This window comes from Trichechus manatus, unplaced genomic scaffold (genome assembly GCF_000243295.1).
Source record: "Trichechus manatus latirostris isolate Lorelei unplaced genomic scaffold, TriManLat1.0 scaffold00165, whole genome shotgun sequence".
NCBI lineage: Eukaryota > Metazoa > Chordata > Mammalia > Sirenia > Trichechidae > Trichechus > Trichechus manatus.
In genome coordinates this window covers 5,526,902-5,553,612 of record NW_004444101.1, presented here as the reverse complement: position 1 = coordinate 5,553,612, position 26,711 = coordinate 5,526,902, and the positions used below count along the sequence as shown (strand labels likewise).

General features: G+C 49.3%; 1 protein-coding gene across 1 annotated transcript in view; it reads right to left on the bottom strand.

Moving 5' to 3' along the window:
* Window positions 1–25,643, bottom strand: part of D2HGDH (D-2-hydroxyglutarate dehydrogenase) — a 43,551-nt gene extending 17,908 nt beyond the window's left edge. Inside the window, exons 1-6 of the mRNA XM_004386520.2 lie at window positions 25,266–25,643; window positions 22,104–22,161; window positions 19,065–19,204; window positions 17,380–17,573; window positions 15,863–16,031; window positions 653–796 (exon numbers count right to left, since the gene is read on the bottom strand). Of these exons, the coding sequence (XP_004386577.1) occupies window positions 653–796; window positions 15,863–16,031; window positions 17,380–17,573; window positions 19,065–19,204; window positions 22,104–22,161; window positions 25,266–25,641 (1,081 nt within the window). The 5' untranslated portion in view covers window positions 25,642–25,643. The remainder of the gene's footprint in view (window positions 1–652; window positions 797–15,862; window positions 16,032–17,379; window positions 17,574–19,064; window positions 19,205–22,103; window positions 22,162–25,265) is intronic.
* Between the last annotated feature and the right edge of the window lie 1,068 nt (window positions 25,644–26,711).

Sequence of the window (26,711 nt, the reverse complement as noted above, 5' to 3'; positions counted from 1 at the left end):
CCCCCCGCCCAGCAGAGCCCCCCGGCAGACCGCCCCCGGCAGCCCCCCATCTGTCCAAGGGTTGTATCCTGGCTTGTTTCCTTCCCATTGGACATTTAGGTTGTTTCCTTTTTTATCACACTAACAACAGCGTCTCATTACAAATATAGGACATGCGGATTCCTCCATATTTAGGATTAGTACTTGAGGGCAGATTCCCAGAAGTGAAATTACCTGGACCGACAGCTGAACATTTTGAAGACTATGTTCATAATGCCAAATTGCTTTCCAAAGTGGCGGATCAGTTTACACCCCCTGCAGCAGGGGACAGCGGGGCTGGCTGGGCTTTCATTTCTCACTCAGAAAGCGATGCTAAGACCATGGCTTACGCACCTCCTGGACAATGCTTCTAGGAGGAGACGGGCAGGCCTGTCCTTGGGGCAGACGCTTCTGATGGACGCGCTGTGGCTGTCCTGAAGTTCTGAGGCAACAGAACAGCCGTCAGTATTCAGCTAAACTAATGGGCGGGGGGAGTGTTTTAAAATGAAGGCAACCAAGAATTCCCTACTCTTCCGACTACGGCGACCACCAGAGTTATGGCACCGCTACTGTCTCCAGATCCTGCAGACACGACAAAGGCTCACGGCATCTCCGTGCCCCTGTGGGTCAGTACCTTGGACAGGGCAGGCAAGGTGCAGGTGCTGCCCCACCAGCCGCATGCACTCGGCGTCCATGAACTCGAACGCAGACAGGATCTCGCCCAGCAACCTGTTGCAGGAACTGAAGGCCTGCAGGACTTCAGTGAAACCGGGACAACCTGCAACAGGTCAGACAACACCGCGTCAGCATGGGCCGGAGAAGGGGACACGAGGCCAGATGACCGATGTGGTCCGCAGCCCCGCACAGGCGCCCTGAGAGCAGGACAAGAGCCCGACTGCGTGGGCAGTTGTCACCATGGGTGGGCGGGATGCCATGTGGGGACACCCGCTGCCTGCCAGTGTCACAGATGAAGAAAGTGCTCGCCTGAGAACGGCCCCACAGCACTCGGGAAGGTGGAGGGTCGCCAGAAACGAAGTCTCCAGGTGCGCGGAGCAGTCTTGTGACAAGTCCTCAGAGACAGGTCAGAACCAAATTCTCTTAGCACAGTTAGTGCTAAAGTTTTACTGGGCTCTTAATGCACTCAGAGTCTCTGGGTGTTGCAAACAGTTAATGCATTCACCTGATAACCTAAAAGTTGGATGTTCAAGTCTACCTAGAGGCACCTTGGAAGAAAGGCCTTCCAAAAATCAGCCACTGAAAACCCTGTGGAGCAGTTCAACTCTAACACGTCGGGTCACCATGAGTTGGAATCGACTCCACGGCAAGTGGTTTGGTTTGGTTTTTATTAATGCATTCAACAAACGTTCACTGAGCTTCCACAAGGTAGCAATGCCCCAGGTGTTGGGGAGGTGTCAGCAGAGCCCCCGCCCCAGGGAGCACCATGGAGCAGCGAGGCTGAAGGGAAACGAGGAGGCAAGGGCGTGTGTCAGCAGGTGGTAGGGCTGGAGTACCTTCAGGCCAGCACCCAGGGGCCTGTGTGGGCAGGGGTGGTCCCTTACATGGCCTTTCAGGGCCAGATGAAAGGAAGTGAGAGAGTTACTGGACGTCGGGAAGAGCGCTCCAGAGAGATGATCCAGCAAGTGGATCGACAGGGCAGAGAAGGGCAGGCAGAGGAGGGACCTGCTCTGAAGGTGCAGTCAAGGATGGTTCAAGCGTGGGGTATGAAGGAAAGAAGGAGACGAGGGCACAAAGAGGCAAAAGCAGCAGGACGAACTGGCTGCTGTTCACTGAGATGGGAGGCCCTGGGAGAAGCGGGTTTGGTGGGACTCTTGGGAGTCAATTTGGACTCTGATTGTTCAGTTTGAGAGCCTTTCAGACAGCTCCATGGCGCTGTCCCAGGGTGGCCAGACAGATGAGTGTAGGTTCAGGGGGGGTTTTGGCAGGAAATGAAACTGCAGATGGAATGTGAGCCATCCATCTGTATGACTCACCCAGAAAGGGAGTCGGGAGAGGAAAGTCAGATCTGCGCCGGGGCACCCAGCATTCCAGGTCAGGGAGGGGAGTGGAAGGAAAGGAACCGGGGTGGGGGGGGTAGTGAGGAAGGAGGCTGGAGGGGATGGCAAGAAGGAGGAGCACCAAAGAGATGGGGTCATGCCAGAGGCTGAACAAGCAGGAGTCGTGAGAACTGACCACTGGGTGGGCAATAGGGAGGGCACTACAGGCCCTGGCAAGAGCACGATTAATGGTTGGTGGAGAAGTGGGGCCAAAGCCCGAGTAAAGAGAGGGGAAAAGTCTTCTGCCTGGTGAAGGGGGACTGGCCGTTTGGCCCCACGCCCACTGAAAACAGGAAGAACTTCTGGACAAAAAAACAAAACTAAAGCATGAACAGCACCAAGAGAAAGGGGATGACAGGCTTGATTTGGGGGGGAACTCAGTGCCATGGGGGTAGGGCCGCCACCAAGCCCAGAACGACTCTTGCCCAGATGGCACGTGCCACACCCAGAAGATTTAGCCTTGGGCATCCACAACCTGCTCAAGGTGAGGAATCTAACAGGAGACCCTCCTCACAGGACTACATCCTCTGGGTAAGGCTGAACCAGAAGTAAGTGTGCCTCTCACCCAGCACAAAAGACTGCAGGGGAAGTTGTCTTAGCGCTGAACAGAACAAGACAAAAAAAGAAAAGGAAAAAGAAAAACTTTTTACTGATAAATTGTGACCATAGATTGGCCCTTGTGCTGACGGCAGACTGGGTTCTTGCTGACTGCATGGTTCATAGACCCTCAAGGCCATGAACTTGGACTGGTTGCCTCCAGACTGGTAGGATCCACAGCCACCTAGCAGAAGCAAATGAAATCCTCTCTGGGGGAAGGCACCTTTATCCTCAGCCTCTAGAAATTCCTACAAATAATTCTTCAATGGCAATGAGTTGCATACTACCAAAGATAACCAAGCACACAAGGAAATGAAGTACCATGAGAAAGAATAAGCAGAAACAACAGACAGTAAAAACAGACCACACACTTGAAAAAATGGCATCATCATATTATAAAACAATTACACTAACTATGTTTAAAGATACAAATGATGAGTTTGAAAATATCTGGAAGGAATAGAAAACTATAAAAAGTAATATTGAAGATCTGAAAAAGAACCAAATAAAACATCTAGACATGAAAACTATAATAATATTAAAAACTCAATGGACAGGAACAAAAACCCTCCATGGATAAGTTTGGCAGTATATTAAACACAGCAGAAGGGAGTATTCATGAACTAAAAGACAGATGAGCCAGAATGCAACACAAAGTAAAAAAAAAGGAAGATACAGAGGGGAGGTTATGACAGAGGACACTGAAAAGTTCTAGCATATGTTTAATCACAGCCCAAAAAGAGGGGAGAAAATGGGCCATATTTGAAGAAGTAATAGCTAAGAAGTTTCTGGAACTAATAAAAGACCCCAATCCATGGATTTAAGAAATTCAACAAATTCCAAGGCAGAAATAAAAAGAGAAGTACACTCATACATGACATATTGAAAACTGTAGAAGACCAAAGATAAAGAGAAAAATCTTTACAGTGGCCAAAAAAAGAAAAAAACTTCAAAGCAGCAGCAGTTAGATGACAGCTGACTTCCCACCAACAACAATGGAAGCCAGAAGACACTGGAATGTGTTTCCAATGGGATGAAACAAAATAAATGTCAGTAAAGAACATGATCCCAAATGGACAACCTGATGCAAGAAGGAATGAAGAGCAAAGAAAGTGGTTTATAAAATAAAAGTTATGATTAGACAAACTAAAAAAAAAAAAAAAATACCCTAGATAGAATTAAAATACATGACAACAATAACATGCAACTTGGGAGGGGGATAAACGGAGTTAAAATATTCTAAGATTCTTGAATCTTCCAGGAAGACAAATGTATTGATTGAATTTAGACTTAGTAAGTTAATTATCTGGAGCCCTGGTGGCGAAGTGGTTAAGAGCTCAGACTGCTAACCAAAAGCCTAGCAGTTCAAATCCACCAGTTGCTCCTGGGAAACCCTATGGGACAGTTCTACCTTGTCCTATAGGGTCACTATGAGTTGGACTTGACTTGACAGCACAAGAACAAGTTAATTACAGGAGTCCCTGGTGGTACAAACAGTTAATGTGCTCAGCTACTAACCAAAAGGTTGGAGGTTCGAGTCCACCCAGAGGTGCCTCAGAAAAAGGGCCTGGTGATCTACTTCCAAAAAACTGACCACTGAAAACCCTATGGAACACAGTTCTACTCTGACACACGAGTCGGAGTCAACTTGACAGCCACTGGTACTGGTACTGGTATTGGTATTGGTACTGATACCATTACTGGTGCTGGTAGAAGACTAATGCATAAGGACAAGATCCTCTTTTCCTCAGCTCCCTACAAGGCCAAGCTGGAACCCAAGCTCTTCAGTCTGTCGTTGGACATGTTGTAGCCTCACACATGTCTGCCGTCAGCTCATGAGGTCATGTGGTCAAGAGCATCAGCTCACCTCAAACCCAAGGAAAGAGCAACAGAGTGTGAGCAGATAAAAGGCCAAAATGATGAGCAATTCGTTAAAAATCATCCTGTGCCCAATGGGAAAGAATGGCACATCCCCAGGGAAGAACAAACCAGAGACTTTACAGAAAGAAGCTCCCGGTAATGAAAACTCTACTCAGGGCTCTCAAGAAAGCGGAGAAGGAAAAGCATAAAGGGACCGCTAAAAGGCACAGCTAAGGATTTTCAGAGCAGAACTGAGTTAAGAACAGCGCACACACATCCGCACGAGTGAGAGCCTGCCGCCTGTCTCTCGAGTTGAAAAAATTCAATCACTGTGGCGTCTCAGAGCAGGAGGAGGTGCTGAGCCAGCATCTCTCAGGCTCTCCGGCCCGGCATCGGCTGAACTTCACCAACAGACGACAGGAGAGAAAGCGGAACTGACGGACTAGAAAATGGGTCAAGAGAGCGGACTTGATGAATAATGGGAGGATCAGAAAGGAGAAGAGACCAGCAGAGGCGAACAGGTAAGGAAATACTTGGAGTTTCTCGGGTCAGAAACCTTACTCATCACTGCGGAGGGCGTGGCCATGTGTCCATCTGCGAGAAATCTCCCGGAGAAGGCATTCCCGCTGCTGCACACACATCGGGGCTCAGAATTCTGAGTGTCGGGACGTGGCAGGGGCTGACACCTGGGTGGCAGCAAAGGACACGGAGACTGAATGCTCTCTCTCACCTCAGAGGAGGATAGGGGTTTGGGAGAGCGCTCCAGGGGCTCAGAGACACGGGGGTCCCCACAAGAGCACAAGCACAGCAGTCTCACCGGTCCGACCCTCCCCTTTGCAGGTGGGAGTGTCACCTCAAGGCAGAGAGGATGGAACACAAAGCCAGTAAAAGCCCCCACCCACGGAGCTCTCTGTAAGGAGCAACGGGTGACTGAGATGGGAATTTCCTGTGCCTCCTTGGCTGGGCAGCACTGCCCAGTCTAGGTTTTGCTGTGAAGGCATTTTGCTGATGGGATTCACATCTCCAATCAGTTGGCCTCGATAAAGCAGATCACCCTCTATCATGTGGGTGGGCCTCATTAATCAGCTGAAGGCCTTAAGAGCAAAAACTGAGGTCTCACTGAGAAGGAGTTCTGTCTCAAGACTGTGACATAGAAATCCTGCTGGAGTTTCCAGCCCGCTGCCTGCTTATGGGCTTGGGACTCAAGACTACGACACAGAAACCCTGCCAGAGTTTCCCTCCACCTCCCCCGAGCATCTGTCAGTTTGCTGTACTGCGGGGGCTTGCGTGGTGCTGCGATGCTGGAAGCTATGCTACCAGTATTCAAATATCAGCAGGGTCACCCATGGCAGACAGGTTTCAGCTGAGTTTCCAGACTGAGACTGACTAGGAAGGACCCGGCAGTCTACTTCTGAAAAGAATTAGCCAGTGAAAACCTTATGAATAGCAGCGGAACATTGTTTGTAGAGAGCCAGCAAAAATGAGGAAGACTCTCAACAAGATGGATCGACACAGTGGCTGCAACAATGGGCTCAAGCATAACGACGATTGTGAGGATGGCACAGGACCAGGCAGTGTTTCGTTCTGTTGTACGTAGGGTGGCGACGAGTCGGAACTCACTCAACAGCACCTAACAACAACAACAGCCTGCCTATGGAGTTTAGACTCAAGACCGCCAGTGTTTCTAGCCTGCCTTCTGAACTGTGGATTTTGGACTTGCCGGTCCCCACAATCATATGAGTTAATTCATTAAAATAAATCTCTTTCTCTGTATATAGACATATATCCATATCATTAAATATATACATAAAATTGTTGTTGTCGGCAGGTGCCATCGATTCAATTCTGACTCATAGCGACCCATGTGACAGAGTAGAACTGCCCCATAGGGTTTTCTTGGCTGTAATCTTTATGGGAGCAGAGCTCCAGGTCTTTCTGTTGCAGAGCTGCTGGGTGGACTTGAACCATGACCTTTTGTTAAGCAGCCAAGCACTTAACCGTTGTATCACCAAGGCTCCTTATGAGTGTGTATATATATCACGAGTCTATATGTGTGTACACGTGTACATCCACATACACTCATTTTATATATATAGATAACCTCTATCCCTAGGTGTCCCTGGGTGGCGCAACCAGTGAAAATGCTCAGCTGCTAACTGAAAGGTTGGAGGTTCACGGAGATTAAAGGGAAATGACAATCAAAGGCTGTGTGTGAACATCATTTGGGTCTTGGACCCAAAAAGTTATACAGCTGTTTCTCGTTACTTGTGGCGGCTATGTCCTATGACGTCACGGAGAACAGTTAATTAGCGAGCGCTGGACCACTGCTCCATGGGAAATGCAGGCAGGTTCCTGCAAGCCTTAGGGCACAACATTCTCATCAATCGACCGCTATGTAACCTTGTTTATGTGGATTTCTGTTTATGACGCCTTATTTAATATAGATTGTTGATTCGTTAACATGAACTCACGGCCAACAGTGCTATACCTCAGACCTGAACGAAGTTTATCGCACACAGGTGTTTTCTTGTAAGGCACATCACAGCCTTCGTGTGCTCAGGAATGCTAGACAGCACCCCAGCACCATGCTTAGCGGTTATTTTAAGCAGCAAAATCACCAGCAAAAAGCACACAAATGTGAAAAACGCGGCACTAAGTAGACGAAGGAAGGGCCCTCGTTTGCAGCACGAGAGCGGAAGCAAGAAGGCTGAGCGTCGTCTTGTCCGACCTCAGCGGGCATCTCCTGTTTGTCCTGCTCTGGCCTTGTTCATGAATGATCCCCAAAGTGCTGCTAGTATGAATTTTGGGGTGACAAATTTTAGTGAGGAGGTGAATTTGCAAATGAGGACCGAACCTAATTGCTATTTGGGGTTAATTAAGGATGTTTGAATGTAGACTGTGTATTTGACATTTTTCAATCAATGTGAAATTGCTTGGGTATGACAGTGGTACAGCCAGAATGCTCCTTAGAAGCGAGGATGGCGAGACTTCGTCTCACATACTCTGGACATGTTGTCAGGAGGAACCAGCCCTTGGAGAAGGACATCATGCTTGGTAAAGTAGAGGGTCAGAAAAAGAGGAAGACCCTCCACGAGATGGACTGACACAGTGCCTGCAACAATGATTGTGAGGATGGCACAGGACCAGGGCGTGTTTCGTTCTGTTGTACACAGGGTCACTATGAGTTGGAACCGACTCGACGGTGCCTACCAACAACAAAAAATGATAGTGGTGTTTTGGTTCTGGAGGAGAATGTCCTTGCTTTTATAGGACACAGGCTGAAATCATTAGGGGTGAAATGACATGCAGCCTGGAACTTATTTTTTAATTGTTCAGAAAGTAAAATACAGGCAGTCCCCAGATGATGAACAAGTTCTGCTCCTAAGTCTGTCTTTAAGTCAAATTTGTATCTAAGTTGGAACAGTTAGGTATAGTTCATATCTAACATGAGTTAGTCAAACGTTTTTCTCAGTATATAGAATATAGTGTACCTTTCTATGCATAAAAAAAAATTACAGAAACAATTCCAGATACACTAAAACATCTTTAACATAATAACACAGTAATAATAATAATAACGTTTTGATAGGCAACGCAAAGCAGTGCCAGTTTGTTATTATGGACCACTGAAAACCACAAAACAAACAAACAAACCAGTAGCCGTCGAGTCCATTCCAGCTCCTAGCGACCCTACAGGACAGAGGAGAACTGCCCCATAGGGTTTTTAAGGAGCAGCTGATGGATTCGAACTGCTGACCTTTTGGTTAGCAGCCAAGCTCTTAACCACTGCACCATCAGGGCTACTGAACCATTCTATGTGCCTCTAATTTTTAACATACTAGGCTTTATGCGGTTTGGTTCGTAACTACAGGTTGTAAGTAAGTTGGATGTTCGTAACCCAGGGACTGCCTGTATATGTAGACGTATACATAGAGGTTTAATGTTAGTGGTCATGAAATGGATTGCATGAACATCGATATCCTAGGAATTGTTGAGCTGAAATGGACTGGTGTTGGTCGTTTTGAATTGGACAATCATATAGATACTATGCTGGGAATGACAACTTGAAGACGAATGGTGTTGCATTCATCGTCAAAAAGAACATTTCAAGATCTATCCTGAAGTACAACACTAGTGATAGGGTAATATCCACTGACCTACAAGGAAGACCACATACTACAACTATTATTCAAATTTACATACCAACCGCTAAGGCCAAAGATGAAGAAATTGAATATTTTTACCAACTTCTGCGGTCTCAAATTGATCAAACGTGCAGTTAGGATGCAATGGTAATTACTGGTGATTGTAATGCGAAAGTTGGAAACAAAGAAGGATTGGCAGTTGGAAAATATGGCCTTGGTGATGGAAAGGATGTTGGGGATTGCATGATAGAATTTTGCAAGACCAACAACTTCTTCATTGCAAGTACCTTTTTCAACACCATAAATGGCAACTATACAACTGGACCTCACCAGATGGAATACACAGGAATCAAATCCACTACATATGTGAAAAGACATGATGGAAAACTTCAATATCATCAGTCAGAACAAGGCCAGGGGCAGACTGTGGAACAGATAATCAATTGTTCTTATGCAAGTTCAAGCTGAAACTGAAGAAAATTAGAACAAGTCCATGAGAGCCAAAGTATGACCTTGAGTATATCCCACCTGAATTTAGAGACCATCTCAAGAGTAGATTTGATGCATTGAACACCAATGACCGAAGACCAGACTAGTTGTGGAAAGACATCAAGGATATCATACATGAAGAAAGTAAGAGGTCATTAAAAAAGAAAGAAAAGACCAAAATGGATGCCAGGAGAGACTCTGAAAGTTGTTACTGAATGTAGAGTAGCTACAGTGAAAGGAAGAAATGGTAAAGTAAAAGAGCTGAACAGAAGACTACAATGGGCGGCTAGAGAAGACAAAGTAAAGTATTCTAATCAAATGTGCAAAGACCTGGAGACAGAAAACCAAAAGAGAAGAACATGCTCAGCATTTCTCGAGCTGGAAGAACTAAAGAAAAAATTCAAACCTAGAGCAGCAGTACTGAAGGGTTCTATAGGCAAAATATTGAATGACTCAGGAAGCACCAAAAGAAGATAGAAGGAAAACACAGAATCACTGTACCAAAAAGAATTGGTTGCCATTCAACCATTTCAGGAGGTAGCATATGATCAAGAACCAATGGTACTGAAGGAAGAAGTCCAAGCTGCACTGAAGGCACTGACAAAAAACAAGCCTCCAGGAACTGACAGAATACAAATTGAGATGTTTCAACAAACAGATGCAGAGCCAGAAGCACTCATTTGTCTATGCCAAGAAATTTGGAAGACAGCTACCTGGCCAACCAACTGGAAGAGACCCATATTTGTATCCATTCCAAAGAAAGGTGATCCAACGAATTTGGAAATTATCGAACAATATCATTAATATCACATACAAGTAACATTTTTCTGGAGAGCATTCAAAAGCAGTTGCAGCAGTACATCAACAGGGAACTGCCATAAATTCAAGCCAGATTCAGAAGAGGATGTGGAATGAGAAATATCATTGCTGATGTCAGACAGATCCTGGCTGAAAGCAGAAAACACCAGAAAGATGTTAACCTGTATTTCACTGACTATACAAAGGCATTCGACTGTGTGGATCCTAACAAATTATGAGTAACATGAGAAGAATGGGAATTCCAGAACACTTAATTGTGCTCATGAGGAACCTGTACATAAACCAAGAGGAAGTCGTTCAAACAGAACAAGAGGATGCTGTATGGTTTAAAATCAAGAAAGGTGTGCCTCAGGGTTGCATCCTTTCACCATACTTATTCAATCTGTATGCTGAGCATATAATCCGAGAAGCTGGACTATATGAAGAACGTAGCATCAGGATTGAAGACTCATTAACAACCTGCCATATACAGATCACACAACCTTGCTTGCTAAAGTGAAGAGGACTTGAAGTATTTACTGATGAAGATCAAAGACTACAGCCTTCAGTATGGATTACACCTCAACATAAAGAAAACAAAAATCCTCACAACTGGACCAATAAGCAAGATCATGATAAATAGAGAAAATACTGACATTGTCAAGATTTCGTTTTACTTGAATCCACAATCAACATCCATGGAAGCAGCAGTCAAGAAATCAAAACACATATTGCATTGGGCAAATCTGCTGCAAAAGACTTCTTTAAAGTGTTCAAAAACCAACATGTCACTTTGACAACTAAGCTGCACCTGACCCAAGCCATGGTGTTTTCAATCTCCTCATATGCATGTGAAAGCTGGACAGTGAATAAGGAAAACCAAACAAGAATTGATGCTTTTGATTTTGGTGTAGGTGATGAATATTGAATATACCAGGGACTGCCAGAGTACGAACAAATCTGTCTTGAAAGAAGTATAGCCAGAACACTCCTAAGAAGCAAGGATGTTGAGACTTCGTCTCACATAGTTTAGGCATATTATCAGGAGGGACCAGTCCTTGGAGAAGAGCATCATGCTTGCTAAAGTAGAGGGTCAGCTAAAAAGAGGAAGACCCTTAATGAGATGAACTGACACAGGGTCTGCAACAACATGCTCAAGCATAACAAAGATTGTGGGAATGGCACAGGACCAGGCAGTGTTTCGTTCTCTTGTACACAGGGTTGCTATGAGCTGGAACCGATTCGACGGCTCCTAACAACAACAACAGCAACAAGCACCTTGGAAGAAAGGCCTGATGATCTACTTCTGAAAAATGAACTATTGAAAACTTTATGGAGACAAATTGAAAATCTAGAGGAAATGGACAAATTTCTAGAAACATACTACCTACCTAAACTAACACAAACTGAGATAGAAAAACTAAATAAACCCATAAGGAAAGAAGAGATTGATGAGGTAATTAAAAAAAACTGCCAACAAAAAAAAGCCCTGGCCCAGATGGCTTCACTGGAGAATTCTACCAAACATTCAGAGAAGAGTTAACATACTAAATACTAAAGGTATTTCAGAGCACAGAAAAGGAAGGAATACTCCCGAACTCATTCTTCGAAGCCAGCATAACCCTGATACCAAAGCCAGGTAAAGACACCAGAAAAAAAGAAAATTATGGACCAATATCCTTCATGAACATAGACACAAAAAATCCTCAACAAAATTCTAACCAACAGAATTCAACAGCCTATCAAAAAAGTAACTCATCATGACCAAGTGGGATTCAAACCCAGTATGCAGGGATGGTTAAACATTACAAAATCAATCAGTGTAATCCATCGCATAAATAAAACAAAAGATAAGAACCATATAATCTTCTCAATTGATACAGAAAAGGCATTTGACAAAGTCCAACACCCATTCCTGATAAAAACTCTCAGCAAAACACGAATAGAAGGGAAATCCCTCGACATAATAAACGGCATTTATACAAAGCCAACAGCCAACATCATTCTAAACAGAGAGAGACTGACAGCATTCCCCTTGAGAACGGGAACCAGACAAGGATGCCCTTTATCACCAGTCTTACTCAACATTGTGCTGGAGGTCCTAGGCAGAACAACAGGGCAAGAAAAAGTAATAAAGGGCATCCAAATTGGTAAGGAAGAAGTAAAAGTATCCCTATTCACAGATGATATGATCTTAAACACAGAAAACCCCAAAGAATCCACAAGAAAACTACTGAAACTAATAGAAGATTTCAGCAAAGATCAGGATACAAGATAAACATACAAAAATCAGTTGTATTCCTCTATACCAACAAGGAGAACTTCAAAAGGAAATCACCAAATCAATACCATTTATGACAGCCCCCAAGAAGATAAGGTACTTAGGAATAAATCTAACCAGAGACATAAAAGATCTATACAAAGAAAACTACAAAACACTACTGCAAGAAACAAAAAGAGACCTACATAAGTGGAAAAACATACCATGCTCATGGATACTAAGACTCAACTTTGTGAAAATGTCAGTTCTACCCAAAGCAATCTACAGATACAATGCAATCCCAATCCAAGTTCCAACGGCATTTTTTAACAAGATGGAGAAACAAATCACCAACTTTATATGGAAAGGGAAGAGGCCTTGGATAAGTAAAGCATTACTCAAGAAGAACAAAGTGGGAGGCCTCACACTACCTGATTTTAGAACCTATTATACCACCACAGTAGTCAAAACAGCCTGGTACTGGTACAACAACAGATACATAGACCAATGGAACAGAATTGAGAACCCAAACGTAAATCCATCCACCTAGAAGCAGCTGATATTTGACAAAGGCCCAAAGTCCATTAAATGGGGAAAAGACAGTCTCTTTAACAAATGGTGCTGGCATAACTGGATATCCATGTGCAAAAAAATGAAACAGGACCCATACCTCACACCACGCACAAAAACTAACTCAAAATGGATCAAAGACCTAAATATAAAATCTAAAACAACAAAGATCATGGAAGAAAAAATAGGGACAATGCTAGGAGCCCTAATACATGGCATAAATAGTATATAAACCATAACTAACAATGCACAAATACCAGAAGAGAAACTAGATAACGGGGAGCTCCTAAAAATCAAAATGTTCATCAAAAGACTTCACCAAAAGAGTAAAAAGAGAACCCACGAACTGGGAAAAAAAATTTGGCTATGACATACCCTATAAGGGTCTAATCTCTAAAATCTACAAGACAGTGCAACACCTCAACAACAAAAAGACAAACAATCCAATTAAAAAATGGGCAAGGATATGAATATGCACTTCACCAAAGAAGACATTCAGGCGGCTAACAGACATATAGGAAATGCTCATGACCATTAGCCATTAGAGAAATGCAAATCAAAACTACAATGAGATACCATCTCACCCCAACAAGGCTAGCATTCATCCAAAAAACACAAAATAATAAATGCTGGAGAGGTTGTGGAGAGATTGGAACACTTATGCACTGCTGGTGGGAATGTAAAATGGTACAACCACTTTGGAAAACAATTTGGCGCTTCCTTAAAAAGCTAGAAATAGAAGTACCATATGATCCAGCAATCTCACTCCTAGGAATATATCCTAGAGAAATAAGAGCCGTCACCCGAATAGATATATGCACATCCATGTTCATTGCAGCATTGTTCACAATAGCAAAAAGATGGAAACAATCTAGGTGCCCATCAACAGACCAATGGATAAACAAATTATGGTACATACACACAAAGGAATTTTGGCAACAATAAAGAACAATGAAGAGTCCACAAAACACCTCATAACATGGGTGAATCAGGTGGGCATTATGCTGAGTGAAATTAGTCAGTCACAAAAGGACAAATATTGTATGAGACCACTATTATAAGAACTCAAGAAAAGGTTTAAACACAGAAAAAAGCATTCTTTGATGGTTATTGGTGGGGGGGGGGTGGAATTTACTAACTAGATAGTAGTCAAGGATCAACTTCAGTGAAGGAAAGGACAACACACAATACGAGGGAAGTCAGCACAACTAGAACCAAAACAAAAGCTAAGAAGTTTCCTGGATACATCCGAACACTTCGAGGGACAGAGTAGCTGGGGCTGGGGCCTGGGAACCATAGTTTCGAGGGACATCTAAATCAACTGGCATAAGAAAGTCTATTAAGAAAATGTTCTGCAACCCACTTTGGTGAGTGGCGTCTGGGGTCTTAAAAGCTAGTGACCAGCCATCTAAGATGCATCAATTGGTCCCAACCCACCCGGAGTAAAGGCGAATGAAGAACACCAAAGACACAAAGAACGTATTAGCCCAAGAGACAGAAAGGGCCACATAAACCAGACTTCATCAGCCTGAGACCAGAAGAACTAGATGGTGCCCAGCTACCACCAATGACTGCCCTGACAGGGAACACAACAGAGAGTCCCTGATGGAGCAGGAGAAAGGTGGGGTGCAGAACTAAAATTCTCGTAAAAAGACCAGACTTAATGGTTTAATTCAGACTGGAGGGACCCCAGAAGACATGACCCCCGGACTCTCTGTCAGCCCAAAACTAAAACCATTCCCGAGGCCAATTCTTCAGACAAAGATTGGACTGGACTGTGGGACATAAAATGATACTTGTGAAGAGTGTGCTTCTTAGCTCAAGTAGATACATGAGACTAAATGGGCAGCTCCTCTCCAGAGGCGAGATGAGAAGGCAGAGAGGATCAGGAGCTGGCTGAATGGACACAGGAAATCCGGGGTGGAAAGGAGAAGTGTGCTGTCACAGTATAGGGGGAGCAACTAGGGTCACATAACAATGTATAAATTTTTGTATGAGAGACTAACTTGAATTGTAAACTTTCACCTAAAGCACAACAATTAAAAAAAAAAAAACGCAAGTCATAACTAGTCAAATGGACACAGGGAATCAGGGGTGGAAAGGGGGAGTGTGCTGTCACATCGTGGGGATTGCAACTAATGTCACATAACAATAAGTGCATAAATTTTGTAAGAGAAATTCACTTGAGCTGTAAACTTTCACCTAAAGCACAATAAAAAATAATAATAAATACAGAGGGTCAAAAAAAAAATTTTATGGAGCACAGTTCTACTCTGACACGCATGGGGTCACCATGAGCCAGAGTCGACTTGATGGCAACTGAGTTTTAAGTTAAGAGCCTGGTGACATTTCTAAAAGAACGGTGCTTTGTATAATGTCTGAACTAGAGGAGGAGGAAACGCGATGATAAACCTAATCGATCCAAACGCAGGCAAAAAAGGACCTGAAAACAGACTGTGGCAGAAGAACTGAAGAACGTGGATGTAAGCTCATCCTTAAAAATCAGCTGTAACGGAAGTGGAGGAATTGAAGAACAATTGGAGAGGCTGTGCGGTCGGGGGCTCGTTTCAAGGAGAGATGCTGCAGCAGGGCTGCCTGCCTAGATACCGACCCAGGAGAAGCGGACACAGCAGATGTGGGGATCCCATCGCTCCTTGGAGGCGCCTGCTAAATACCCCCACGGAGATCGCAGGTTGGCGTTCTTGATCTTATGATATCCGTTCTCTCAGAGTCTTACCCTCGAGCTATTTCAATAACAAAATGGGTTGGAGAAGATGACTAAAACCTCAGTGTTGTTCCAGAACAAAGTATGTTCTGAGCAGAAACGGAAAGCAGGTGACTCCAGGCCTACCCTTTGTGAACACCAACAAGGCCACTTCCCCGCCCCCTGGGCCCCAGCGGAAGCAAAGCAGGAAGCCAGGAGGAACGGGAGGGGGCATGCCATCCTCCGACACTCCCTCGGTCCCTCCCTCACCAGGTCCGCCTCCGACATGCTCCGAGCAGTCTCTGTCAGAGAGCTGCCTGCCCCTCCCACACCTGGCCATCCCCAGAGGTCAAGTGACCAAGCCTACCGAGGAAAGCCACGTTCACAGCCTTGGGCTTTGGGGGACACAGAATGGACACAGCAGTGATGACCCCCAGCGTGCCCTCCGACCCAATGAAGAGCTGCTTCAGGTCGTAGCCCGTGTTGTCCTTCCTAAGGGATGTCAGGCAGTTCAGGACGGTGCCATCAGCAAGCACCTGGCAGGCGAAGAGGAGAAGGCATCTCAGGTCTGATGCTGGGTGTCTGCAGTCCCTCATCCCCCCAGGCACACCCCTGCTCCTCCAGCCCCAGCCCAGCCCCAGGGCACCCTAGGCCACCGACCCCCCAGGTTTTGGTTCAGAAATGCAGCAGGGCTGGCATCACCTACCAGGCTGAAGGAAGGACACTTCGTCCCTGGTTAGAGTAAAGCTCCCCAGCCCCACCCCCACAGCAGAGGAAGGTCCCTGAAACAAGGCAGGCCCTGGGGGAGGGGGCAGAATAGAGAGGGAGAGATCTGCAGTGCCCCCCACCTCTGGACTCCTCGTCCCTCACATAGCAGGCTGCTTTCTTGGTCTGGAGCCTGTCCGAGTCTCACTTGCTGTGTGGAAGACTTACTGATAGAGCTCGTAAGGAGGGACAGGCTTCAGTGACAAGAAGTGCCAGCTGGCCAGAAGACAGGCTATGGGAGCCGGCATGTGTCAGGAGGAGGAACGCAGGCAGCTGTGTCCAGCCCTGGCCACGCCGGCAAAGCAGGCAGAAAGCTCTGCCCTCGAAACCACAAAGCTCCCATCATCACACGTCCACCTGGACAGCGCTCGGTGTCGTTGAGGCCAGGGATGGACACCATGCGTCTGGGAGGCGATTCAGGGACATGGTCACTTGTGACTAACAGAACCCTGTGATTCTCTGTGGACAAGTGTGACCTCGGGCTGACCTTCACACTCTGGTCCCCTAAGACCTGGCAATGTCAGGGGACCTGCGCGGTGACACACCCTGACTGGGTAGACACCAAAGGTGGTGTCACAGCCTCATGGGAGCCAGCGCTGTGACCACCTGCCCTGGGGGGCCGGGAGCCCAGGCTCGGGCCTGTGTCTATAGGGACTGAGAACACCCCCCGGGGACACGGTCCCCCACCCACTGAGGAGACCCCTGAGGTGACTTCAGGTCCTCTCACCCATGCCACCCCCTGGGGCCCAGGAGCCACCCATGGACTGTCCCCTCCCCGGTGCCCAGCGCCCCCTCCCGCGTGCTTTGGCATCAACTGGCGCCAGTTGTCCGGTAGACCCTGTGAGTCTGGCTGTACCGGGGGAGACCCCAGGGAGGGCACTGCCCCGCCTGAGGGCAGACATAATGTTTGCATGAGACCTGCCGAGGGCTCACAGCTGGGAGTCAAATCAGGACTTGTCCCACCCGAGGACCCTGACCACAGCATCAGGCCCACAGCCACCAGGGGAGGCCGGGAGGTCCAGAAAGCACAGGGCTGCCCTTCACGTGGGACACGGGCCAGGGTGAGGGAGGAGCCGGCCTGCCCCACACAGCCCGCGCTGGCCACCGCCCGGCACTCACCACCTCCAGGCCCAGGACCGTCCCGTGCAGGGAGCCGTACCGCAGGACCCGCAGACCACCCGCGTTGGTGGCTACGTTCCCCCCGATGTGGCAGCTGCCCTTGGCGCCCAGGTCCAGAGGCATGACGAAGTCTCGCTCCTCCACGTACTGGCTCAGGTCCTCCAGGATGCACCCAGCCTGGCACACCAGGACCCCTGCAACAGCACCAGAGCCACTGAGGGTGCACACCTCGGGTGCAGACCCAAAGGAGAGTATTCACGAGAGGAGCCAGGCAGGGGACCAGGGGCGCGTCCCACCCTGCTCTCAGAACAAAGCATCTGAACTCACATTTACCTTTAATGATTACAGGGATGAAAGAGAAAAGGATGGTAGGGCAAAAATAGAGAAGAAAAAGCTTTACACACACGTGCTTATGGAAGGGAGAAGAGAGAAACGCTGCTATAGAGCAGTGGTCCTGACCCAGGGCCGATTCTGTCCCCGGGCAACACTGGGTGACGTCAAAGACACTTTTTGGTCTCACTACTGGGGGCACTACTGGCTTCTAGTGGGCAGGGGCCTGGAATGCTGCTCAACACCCTGCAGTGTACAAGGCAGCCCCCACAACAAAGAATCATCCGGCCCCAAATGTCAACAGAGCTGCAGTTGAGAAGCCCTGCTGCAGGGAGAATATGCTGCTTGGACTGGAGGTCCCCGTTTTGCAGTGGTTATTTCTTTATAGCCTGCGCCCCTCCAGAAAGGACTGTGATGGATAAAAATGCTGAATTGGACTCTGGGGTCTTAAAAGCTAGCAAGTGGCCATCTAAGATACATCAACTGGTCTCAACCCACCTGGAGCAAAGGAGAATGAAGAATAACAAAGACACAAGGAAAACATTAGCCCAAGAGACAGAAAGGGCCACATAAACCAGAGACTTCATCAGCCTGAGACCAGAAGAACTAGATGGTGCCCGGCTACCACCAATGACCGCCCTGACAGGGAACACAACAGAGTCCCTGACGGATCAGGAGAAAAGTGGGGTGCAGAGCCCAAATTCTAGTAAAAAGACCAGACTTAATGGTCTGACGAGACTGGAGGAACCCCAGAAGACATGGCCCCCAGACTCTCCGTTAGCCCAGAACTGAAACCATTCCCAAGGCCAACTCTTCAAAGATTAGACTGGAGTACGGGACATAAAATGATACTCATGAAGAGTGTGCCTCTTAGCCCAAGTAGATACATGAGACTAATGAGCAGTTCCTGTCTGGAGGCGAGATGAGAAGGCAGAAAGGGACAGGAGCTGGTTGAATAGACACAGGAAATCTGGGGCGGAAAGGAAGAGTGTGCTGTCACACTACAGGGAGAGCAACTAGGGTCACATAACAACGTGTATATACATTTTTGTATGAGCAACTCACTTGAACCGTAAACTTTCACTTAAAGCACAATAGTAAAAAAAAGAAAATGCCCACATCGGAAGGACCTTGGCCACAAGCTGGTCCATCCCCCTTCGCTCCAAGCCCACAGTATAAATCACCCCAGTGACCAACTACACAATACACGTGCACACACGCACTCACGTGCCCGGCACACACCGTCCAGAGCTGGGCATGTGGCACAGCTGCCAGTTCCTTCCAGATCCAGGCCCCCCAACACCCCACCTGCTCCCCCCACCACCGTCAGCATGTGCAGGCGGGCGCAGGCTTACCAGACACTTTGTGGAAGCCGACGACCTGGTTCATGAGGGAGGTGGAGAGAACGACTTCATCAAAGACAGGGACACTGCCCCCCACCATGCTCGTGTTGCCCCCCTGCGGGGTCACTGCCAGGTTCCTCTCGTGGCAGTACCTGGGGAGCACAGGGGCGTCAGAGCTCACATCCCCCTCACGTGGGGCGTGCGTTCTCAGTGGGCACTGAAGCTGCGGGACCAGCGGAGCACCTCCCTCCCATCCCGCCCGCGATGCCCCTGAGCCCATGCATGTCCGAGAGAGACAGACAGACAGACAGAGACGCAGAGACGGCGAGAGATGACGCCGACATTCTCCCCAGATCTCAGACGAGGCAGCGTGCACGTCGCTGATGCTACCGTTTGAAGAGGCCCATCCTCTAAGTGGAGTCCCTGGGTGGCGCAAACTGTTAAGCGCTCAGCTGCTAACTAAAAGGTTGGAAGTTCGAGTCCACCCAGAGATGCCTCGGAAGGAAGGTCTGGCAATTTGCTTCCAAAAAATCAGCCATTGAAAACCCTGTGGAGCACGGTTATCTCTGACACAAAAATGGGGTCGCTATGGGTCAGAGTCGACTCAAAGGCGATTGGTTTTATCTTCCAAGTACAGACTGGAGGGCAATTAGTTTTCCTAAGTACAGAATTTCTAAGAGGCCAGCTACAGTCTTTTCTGTTATTCTTAACAAGCGTGATGGGGCGAGCGCAGGCCCTGATGGGGTCCCCACTCCTTTCCCCTTCCCCGTCAGCCCCCTTCCCCATTAGTCCCCTCTCCCTGTCAGCCCCCTCCCCTGTTAGCCCCCTCCTCCATCTGCCCCCTCCCTCATCAGTCCCCTCCCCCATCAGTCCCCAGCTGCGTGTTCTCGTCCTTCACCTCGTCCCCGTCCCTTGGACAACGCGTCACGTCATCCCATGGTGCCCATCCCCACAACCAGGCTCTAACTTTGCAAAGACCGAAAGGGAGACGGCCGGACCTGAGAGAATTCAGGGAGCCAGCCCTCTCGAGCCCTGGAAGGCAGTGCTCAATGTGCATCAGATGAACCTCCAGGAACGGACTCTGATAAAACGGGTGAGAGTGTGCCCCCACAGTTACCCACCAAGGTGGTCAGAGAGCGTCATGTGCAATCACATGGTGCCAGAAAGAGCCTCATGGGCACCGCTGGGGGCCTACGATGTGGGTACAATTATTGCTTTAGTATTCTTAGCCATAAAATATGGCTGCACTTATGCTAAGTGCAGCTCCCCACAGGCCTCTGTGTTATCTACGTCAGTCCAAATGACTAAGGCCCGCCACGTCTTGTTTGACTGCCCTGTTTTTCTGAAACTGTCTTGTGATCTGTTTTACTGCTTGCCATATACATAACCAAATTCCTTTCCCCTTACCCAAAACTGATTGTTACCCACCTGAAAACTCACTGTCTCGTGATCTGCTTTATTGCTTGCTGTATCTATTATACATAAACGCCTGGGACCGAGGTGGGGGTCGACTCCTCGGAGCGACCCTCCTGGCCCCACTTCTCTGTAAGAGTTGTGCAGTTGCTCACTGTCTTCGCCGTCCCGATTACGGTCGCCGCTGCGACAGACGGTGCCCCGTGGGAGGAGCTGCGATACTAGGAGATTACGGCGCCCTCCCGGGCGGACTAACTGACGTGCATTACAAGTGCCAGAAAAGAATAACACCAAGAAATGGGCACGCACATTGCTAGATGAGGAGCCCTGGTGGCGCAGTGGTTAAGAGCGCGGCTGCTGAGCAAAAGGTCGGCAGTTCAAAATCCACCAGCCGCTCCTTAGAACCCCTATGGGGCAGTTCTACTCTGTCCTATGGGGTCCCTGTGAGTCGGAATCGACTCGACAGCAATGTGTGTGTGTGTGTATGTTTTTAAAATAATTGTTAAACGAAAAACAACACTACAATATGGCAAAACTATAGAAACTGTGAAAAGACCACTGGTTGCCTGAGGGTCGGGGTGAGGGAGAGCGCCGAACAGGGAGGCACAAGGCAGTTTCTGGGCAGTGAAACTATTCTCCAGGATACCGCACGATGGACACAGGACATTGTCCAAACCCACAGAACTCTAGGACACAAAGAATGAACGCTGATATCAACTGTGGACTCTAGGAAACAAGGAGGTATCAGTGTCTGTTCATCAGTTGTAACAAATGTAACACAAGAACGCAAGACGTTAAGGACAGTAGAAGCCACAGCTTCCTGGGATGAGGGGGGCATATGGGAACTCCCTGTATTTTCTCTACAGTTTTTCTGTAAACCTGAAACTGGTCTAAAAAATAACATCCATTAAAATAAATAAAATAAAATACAGATAAGGTCTATTAAAAAGAAAACAGACCACAGCGTAGGAGATACAGTGATGACATTTAAACAACACACACTCAGAAAAAATACGAAGATAACCCAAACCCACAAGCCCTCAGTGGTTCTCTTTGGTGTGAGACCACAGGTTACCTTTACATTTTTTCTTTATGGTTTTCTATGGTTTCAAAAGGAGCCCTGGTGGCTCAGTAGTTAAGCATTTGGCTGCTAACCGAAAGGTTGGTGGTTCAAACCCACCCAGCAGCTCCACGGGAGAGAAGACCTGGTGATCCGCTCCTGTAAAGATTACAGCCTAGGAAACCCTATGGAGCAGTTCTACTCTGTCACATGGGATGGCTATGAGTCAGAATCAACTCGATGGCACCCAACAACAACGAGTGGTTTTCAAATTATCTACAATAAACATTGACCTCTTAAAGAAAACGTCCATTTTTTTCACTGAAAGTCTGCTTGGAGTCACTTTCAGGCTGGGAGGGGTAGGACTGGAGCCACACCCCTGGAGATGGGGCGCAGTGTTCAGGACGGCCTCAGGGGAGCAGCTGCACTGGAACACCCTGCCTTTTTGTCACCACCGCCCCACTGTGTCCACCCACACGGCTGGGACACAGGAAGCCTCGAAGCCAAGGCCACGGGACCACCCACGAGGGCAAGGTGCAGTGGGCTGGGAGCCCCCTCCTCCCCCCCCACCCAGTTACCTGAGTATCTGCGACACCTCCTCCGTTGTCCGGGGCTTCAGCAGCACCTTGCTGCAGCCTGTGACAGAAAGGCCAGTCGTGGGCACGTTGACAACACAGAGGAGACAAGCCCAGCACCCTGACTCCTCGCCGGCCTGCCCGCCCTTGCCCAGACGGAAGCGCCCGCTCCAGAGGAAGGCAGGAATGTCACCAAAAGTGTGGCAAGCACCAACCCCACAAAGTGACACAGTACAGGAAGGGCAAGGGTTCCCTGTATGCCCAGGGAAAGCAGCATCATGGTAGGAAGCAGGGGGATTGGTGGGCAGACTGAGCTGACTTTCCGGAAGAAGGTTCAAGACTACAAAGAGGACTGTGCGGAGGCTTGAACGCGTTGAACCCAACTGCAGGTCTGAGAGAACACTGGCTGTTAGGAGCTTCTGAACTGACGGGCTGAGAAGAGAAAGGGCCAAGTGACCCACTGCTATGCTTCGTCTTTTGTTGTATTATAAAGACAGTAAAATCTTGAGGTTATGTTTTAAAAAAAAAAGGGCTTTCATCCCAGGACAAATGATCAATAAACGGATGAAGGGCCAGGCACTGTGCAGGCACATATTCCAGTCTGGCCAAGATACCGTCCGCTCAGGTGCTCTGGTTACAGCGCAACGCTGACACTCTTCCCCACCAGAGGCGGGGAAGGTCTTAACCAACAGAATACAGCGGGAAGGGCAGAACAACCGTACAGCCATTACCGCACTCTGGAAGAATCATTCCTGAAGTGGTCAGCCATGTAAGCAGTCCAACTGCCCGAGGCTGCCGTACGGTGGGGAAGCTGACCACCTCCAGGAGACGGGCAGGGGAGGGCTGGAGTCATGGACAGCCAGTCCAAACCACACCTATAGCTTCCCCTGCCTTGGGGCAACAGCTGGTTGGTCCTGGGTGTCAGCCGCACGGCGGGCAGGTGGGGAGGACAGAATCTAAACCTTGAGCCCCGGGTACCCCAAGCTGTCACTGCGTTTCACCCACACAGCATCCCTCAGTGGTAGGGGCTGTGGTCCCCACTGTGGGCTGGGGGCACTGTGGTCCTTCTGCCTACAGTCACCCGGCAACAGTGGCCGAGCCAGGACTGAGACCCAGCGAGGCTGACCCAGGTGGACACCCCGTCCCTGCTCTCGGCCTCCAGTCTTGTGCATGCAACACCACAAAGGCCAGTGCGAGAGTGGCGGGCTCTCCATGGGGCATCACTTAGGGGGCAGGTTGGGGTGGGGCCTCCCCTTCATGGAAGGACGCCCGCACGATGAAAACCAACCGAGAGCGTCTCCCGTCTTCCTGCCGTGAAGAATCTGCCTCACTACCTCAGCCTGATCCAAGTTCCATTTGCTCGAGATTTTTGCAGAGTTTTAACAGGCACTGTGGTCTCCACGCTGTACTTGGTCTGGAACTTTCCTGAGAGCATCCCACCATCTCTGGAGGTCCTGTCACAGGCAGCAACAGCCCTTGCAGGATTGGAGTTTCCAGGGGCCTCTATCCACCTGTCTCTTTTGCTGACCCTTTAGCAGGGGCTCTAGGTCCAGTCCAAGGACCTGGGTGTCCAGCCATGCCCAGTGTCTTAGTCATCTAGTGCTGCTATAACAAATACCCCAAGTGGATGGCTTTAACAAAGAGAAGTTTATTTCTTCACAGTAAAGTAGGCTAAAAGTCCAAATTCAGGATGTCAGCTCCAGGGGAAGGCTTTCTCTCTCTGTCGGCCTTCTCATCCATGTTCCCCCGGACTAGGAGCTTCTCTGTGCAGGGACCCTGGGTCCAAAGGACACGCTCTGCTCCTGGCACTGCTTTCTTGGTGGTATGAGGTCCCCCTAACTCTCTGCTCCCTTCTCTCTTTTATATCTTAGGAGACTGCCTCAGGACACAATCCAATCTTGTAGACTGAGTCCTGCCTTACTAACACAAACTGCTGCCCATCCTCCCTCATTAACATCATAGACGCAGGATTTACAACATATAGGAAAATCACACAGTGCCAGGAATCATGGCCCAGCCAGATTGATACACACATTTTTGGGGGACAGAATTCAATCCATGACACCCAGGAACTCCATGTTTAAATATGTAATTTTGTCATAAACTGCCTGCCTTTTATCTCTCCTCCACATTACAGCAAGAACATGGCACTGATTTGTGAAATTGTGTGAGCAGCTCTCTGTTACCCGTGCATACCATCTGAGGAGAGAACCCCGGGTGGGGCCTGGCAGGCCGGCTGATGGGAGAGAAGAGGGAGGGGACAGGGCAGACTAACCCGTCAGCAAGGTACGCACTGGCTTACTTGTGTTAGCTACTAATCTGTAGTGAACGAGTTCACACGGGTTTCACCACATCTGGCATGGTGGTTAAAGGAGCCCGGTGGTGCAGCGGTTAAAGCAATCGACTGCTAACTGAAAGGTCAGCAGTTTGAAACCAATAGCAGCTCCGCTGGAGAAAGATGTAGCAGTCTGCTTCCATAGAGATTTACAGCTTTGGAAATCCTATGGGATCGTTATGAGTCGGAATTGACTCAACAGCAGTGGGTGGCACAGTGGTTAAGTGGTTAAGCGCTCAGCTGCTAACCAAAAGGTTGGCAGCTCGAACCCACTAACGGCTCCCGGGGAGAAAGCCGTGGCAGTCTGCTTCTGTAAGGATGATAACCGTGGAAACCCTCTGGGAGTCCTACTCTGTTCTGTAGGGTTGCTATGTTAGAATCAACCCCACAGCAATGCGTTTGGTTAATTGGTTTTGGTTTTAGTCTCCAGAACTGCAAAAGGACAGATTTGTTTAAACCACCCCGTTTGTGGTCACTTGTGAGGGCAGCTTAAGAGAGTAAGACAGAAGCTGAGAAGTGTGTGTGGTAGTCAGCACACACACACCTCAGAGCAGCAGGAGCTGTTTTGATCTTTTAACTTGCAGGTGTCATGCGCCACCAATAAGTAACCGTCGGTTTTATTTTCTGAGCGCTTTAAATCACCACAATACAGCTTCTCTTCAAAGGCGTAAGAAGGGCCCACACAGGACGAGCTCCTTAGCTAGACCACAACATGATGTTTACCTCCAGATCCTCCACCCAAAGCTTCCTTTCTCCTTGCCCCATCTCCCAGCAACCCCTGCAGCCCTCCCTCCCGAGAGTGACAAGAGGGGCCTGCAGTCCTGGCTTACCTCGGACGGTCCTCAGCCAGTCCACGTTCACAGCCGCCAGCTCCTCGGGGCTGGTGACAACTCTGCCCGGGAGGATGCGCTCAAAGGCAGCCAGGTCCTCCTCAGACGCCGCGGCAAAGGGCAGCCGCCGCACGGGGTAGCGCTCCTGGGTCAGCATCACCTCGGCTGGGCGTTTGGAAGCTGAGGAGCAGCCCCTGCAGGTGAGGGGGCTGGCTCCCGGGACCCACTGAGGGCCGCCCGGCCACCTCCTCTGCTCCAGTGTGGCCCCAGGAGCGCACGCGGTCCTCACCAGGGCGTGGGAATGGCCCTTCCGCCACCATCCTGGAGCAACGCTGAAGAGCCAGGCCGGCCACCTGGACAGAAGATGGGGTCCCATGGATCCGTCCTAAAAACAAGTGATCAGGAACTGTCACTCCAGAACGCGATACAGAGCCCGATCCACGGGAAAGCCAGCCCCAAGGTGTGCGCCGCTGCCGATCCCACTTCCACAGTTCAGAAAGAACGAGAAGCCAATCTGTGGGCGTGCAGGTGGGCCTGGGGGGGGTGGGCAGCAGGGCACAGGACTTGGGGTCTGGGAGGGGGTGCGGTCCTGGGGGGTGCGGGGTCCTGGAAAGGGCAGCGTCCTGGAGGGTGCAGGGTCCTGGGGGTTACGGGGCCCCGGGGGCCTGGGGGAACTCGGGGCTCTTGGGGGGGCGCTGGATCTTGGGGGACACCGGGTCCTGGAGGGGCCAGGGTCTTGGAAGGAGTGGGGTCTGGGGGGGTGCAGGATGCTGGGGAAGCTCGGGGCTCTGGGAGGAAGGCGCTGGCTCCTGGGGGACCCCGGGTTCTGGAGGCACGGGGTCCTGGGTAAGCTCGGAGACCTGCGGAAGTTCGCGGCCCTAAGGGGCGCGGGGTCCTGAGGGTGCTCAGGGCTCTGGGGGGCGCAGGGTCCTGGGAGGCGCGCAGGGTCCTGGGGTCTCGGGGCTCTAGGGGGCGCGAGGTCGTGGTGGGGCTCGGGGTCCTGGGGGCGACCGGCTCCGGGGAGGATCTGCTCTTGGTCCGCGTGGTTGCAGTACCCACGTCTGAGAGCGCCCTGTACACCTGTGACCGGTGCGTTCTCTCTGGGGTTACATTTTAACGTTCACAAACACCGCATCAACAACCCTGAGGATGGCGCAGGACCGGGTAATGTTTCGTTCCGTTGCACGGAGGGTCGCTATGGGCCGGAACCGACTCCACAGCACCTAACAACCACCACCCCTCCCTTCAGGACAAAGCTGGGATTTGAGGGCGGTCGGGAGAGGAAGCTCGCTGGGCGCCCACCGTGGGGACCTGGCCGCTCCGACGCCCCCTGGCACCCGCGGATCCTCCCGCCTCCGGCTCACAGCAGAGTCCGAGAAGGTGGGCGGCAGGGATGGGCTCGAGCCGCAGCCCCGCCGGGACCTCCCACGCCCCCCGGCCTCTGGG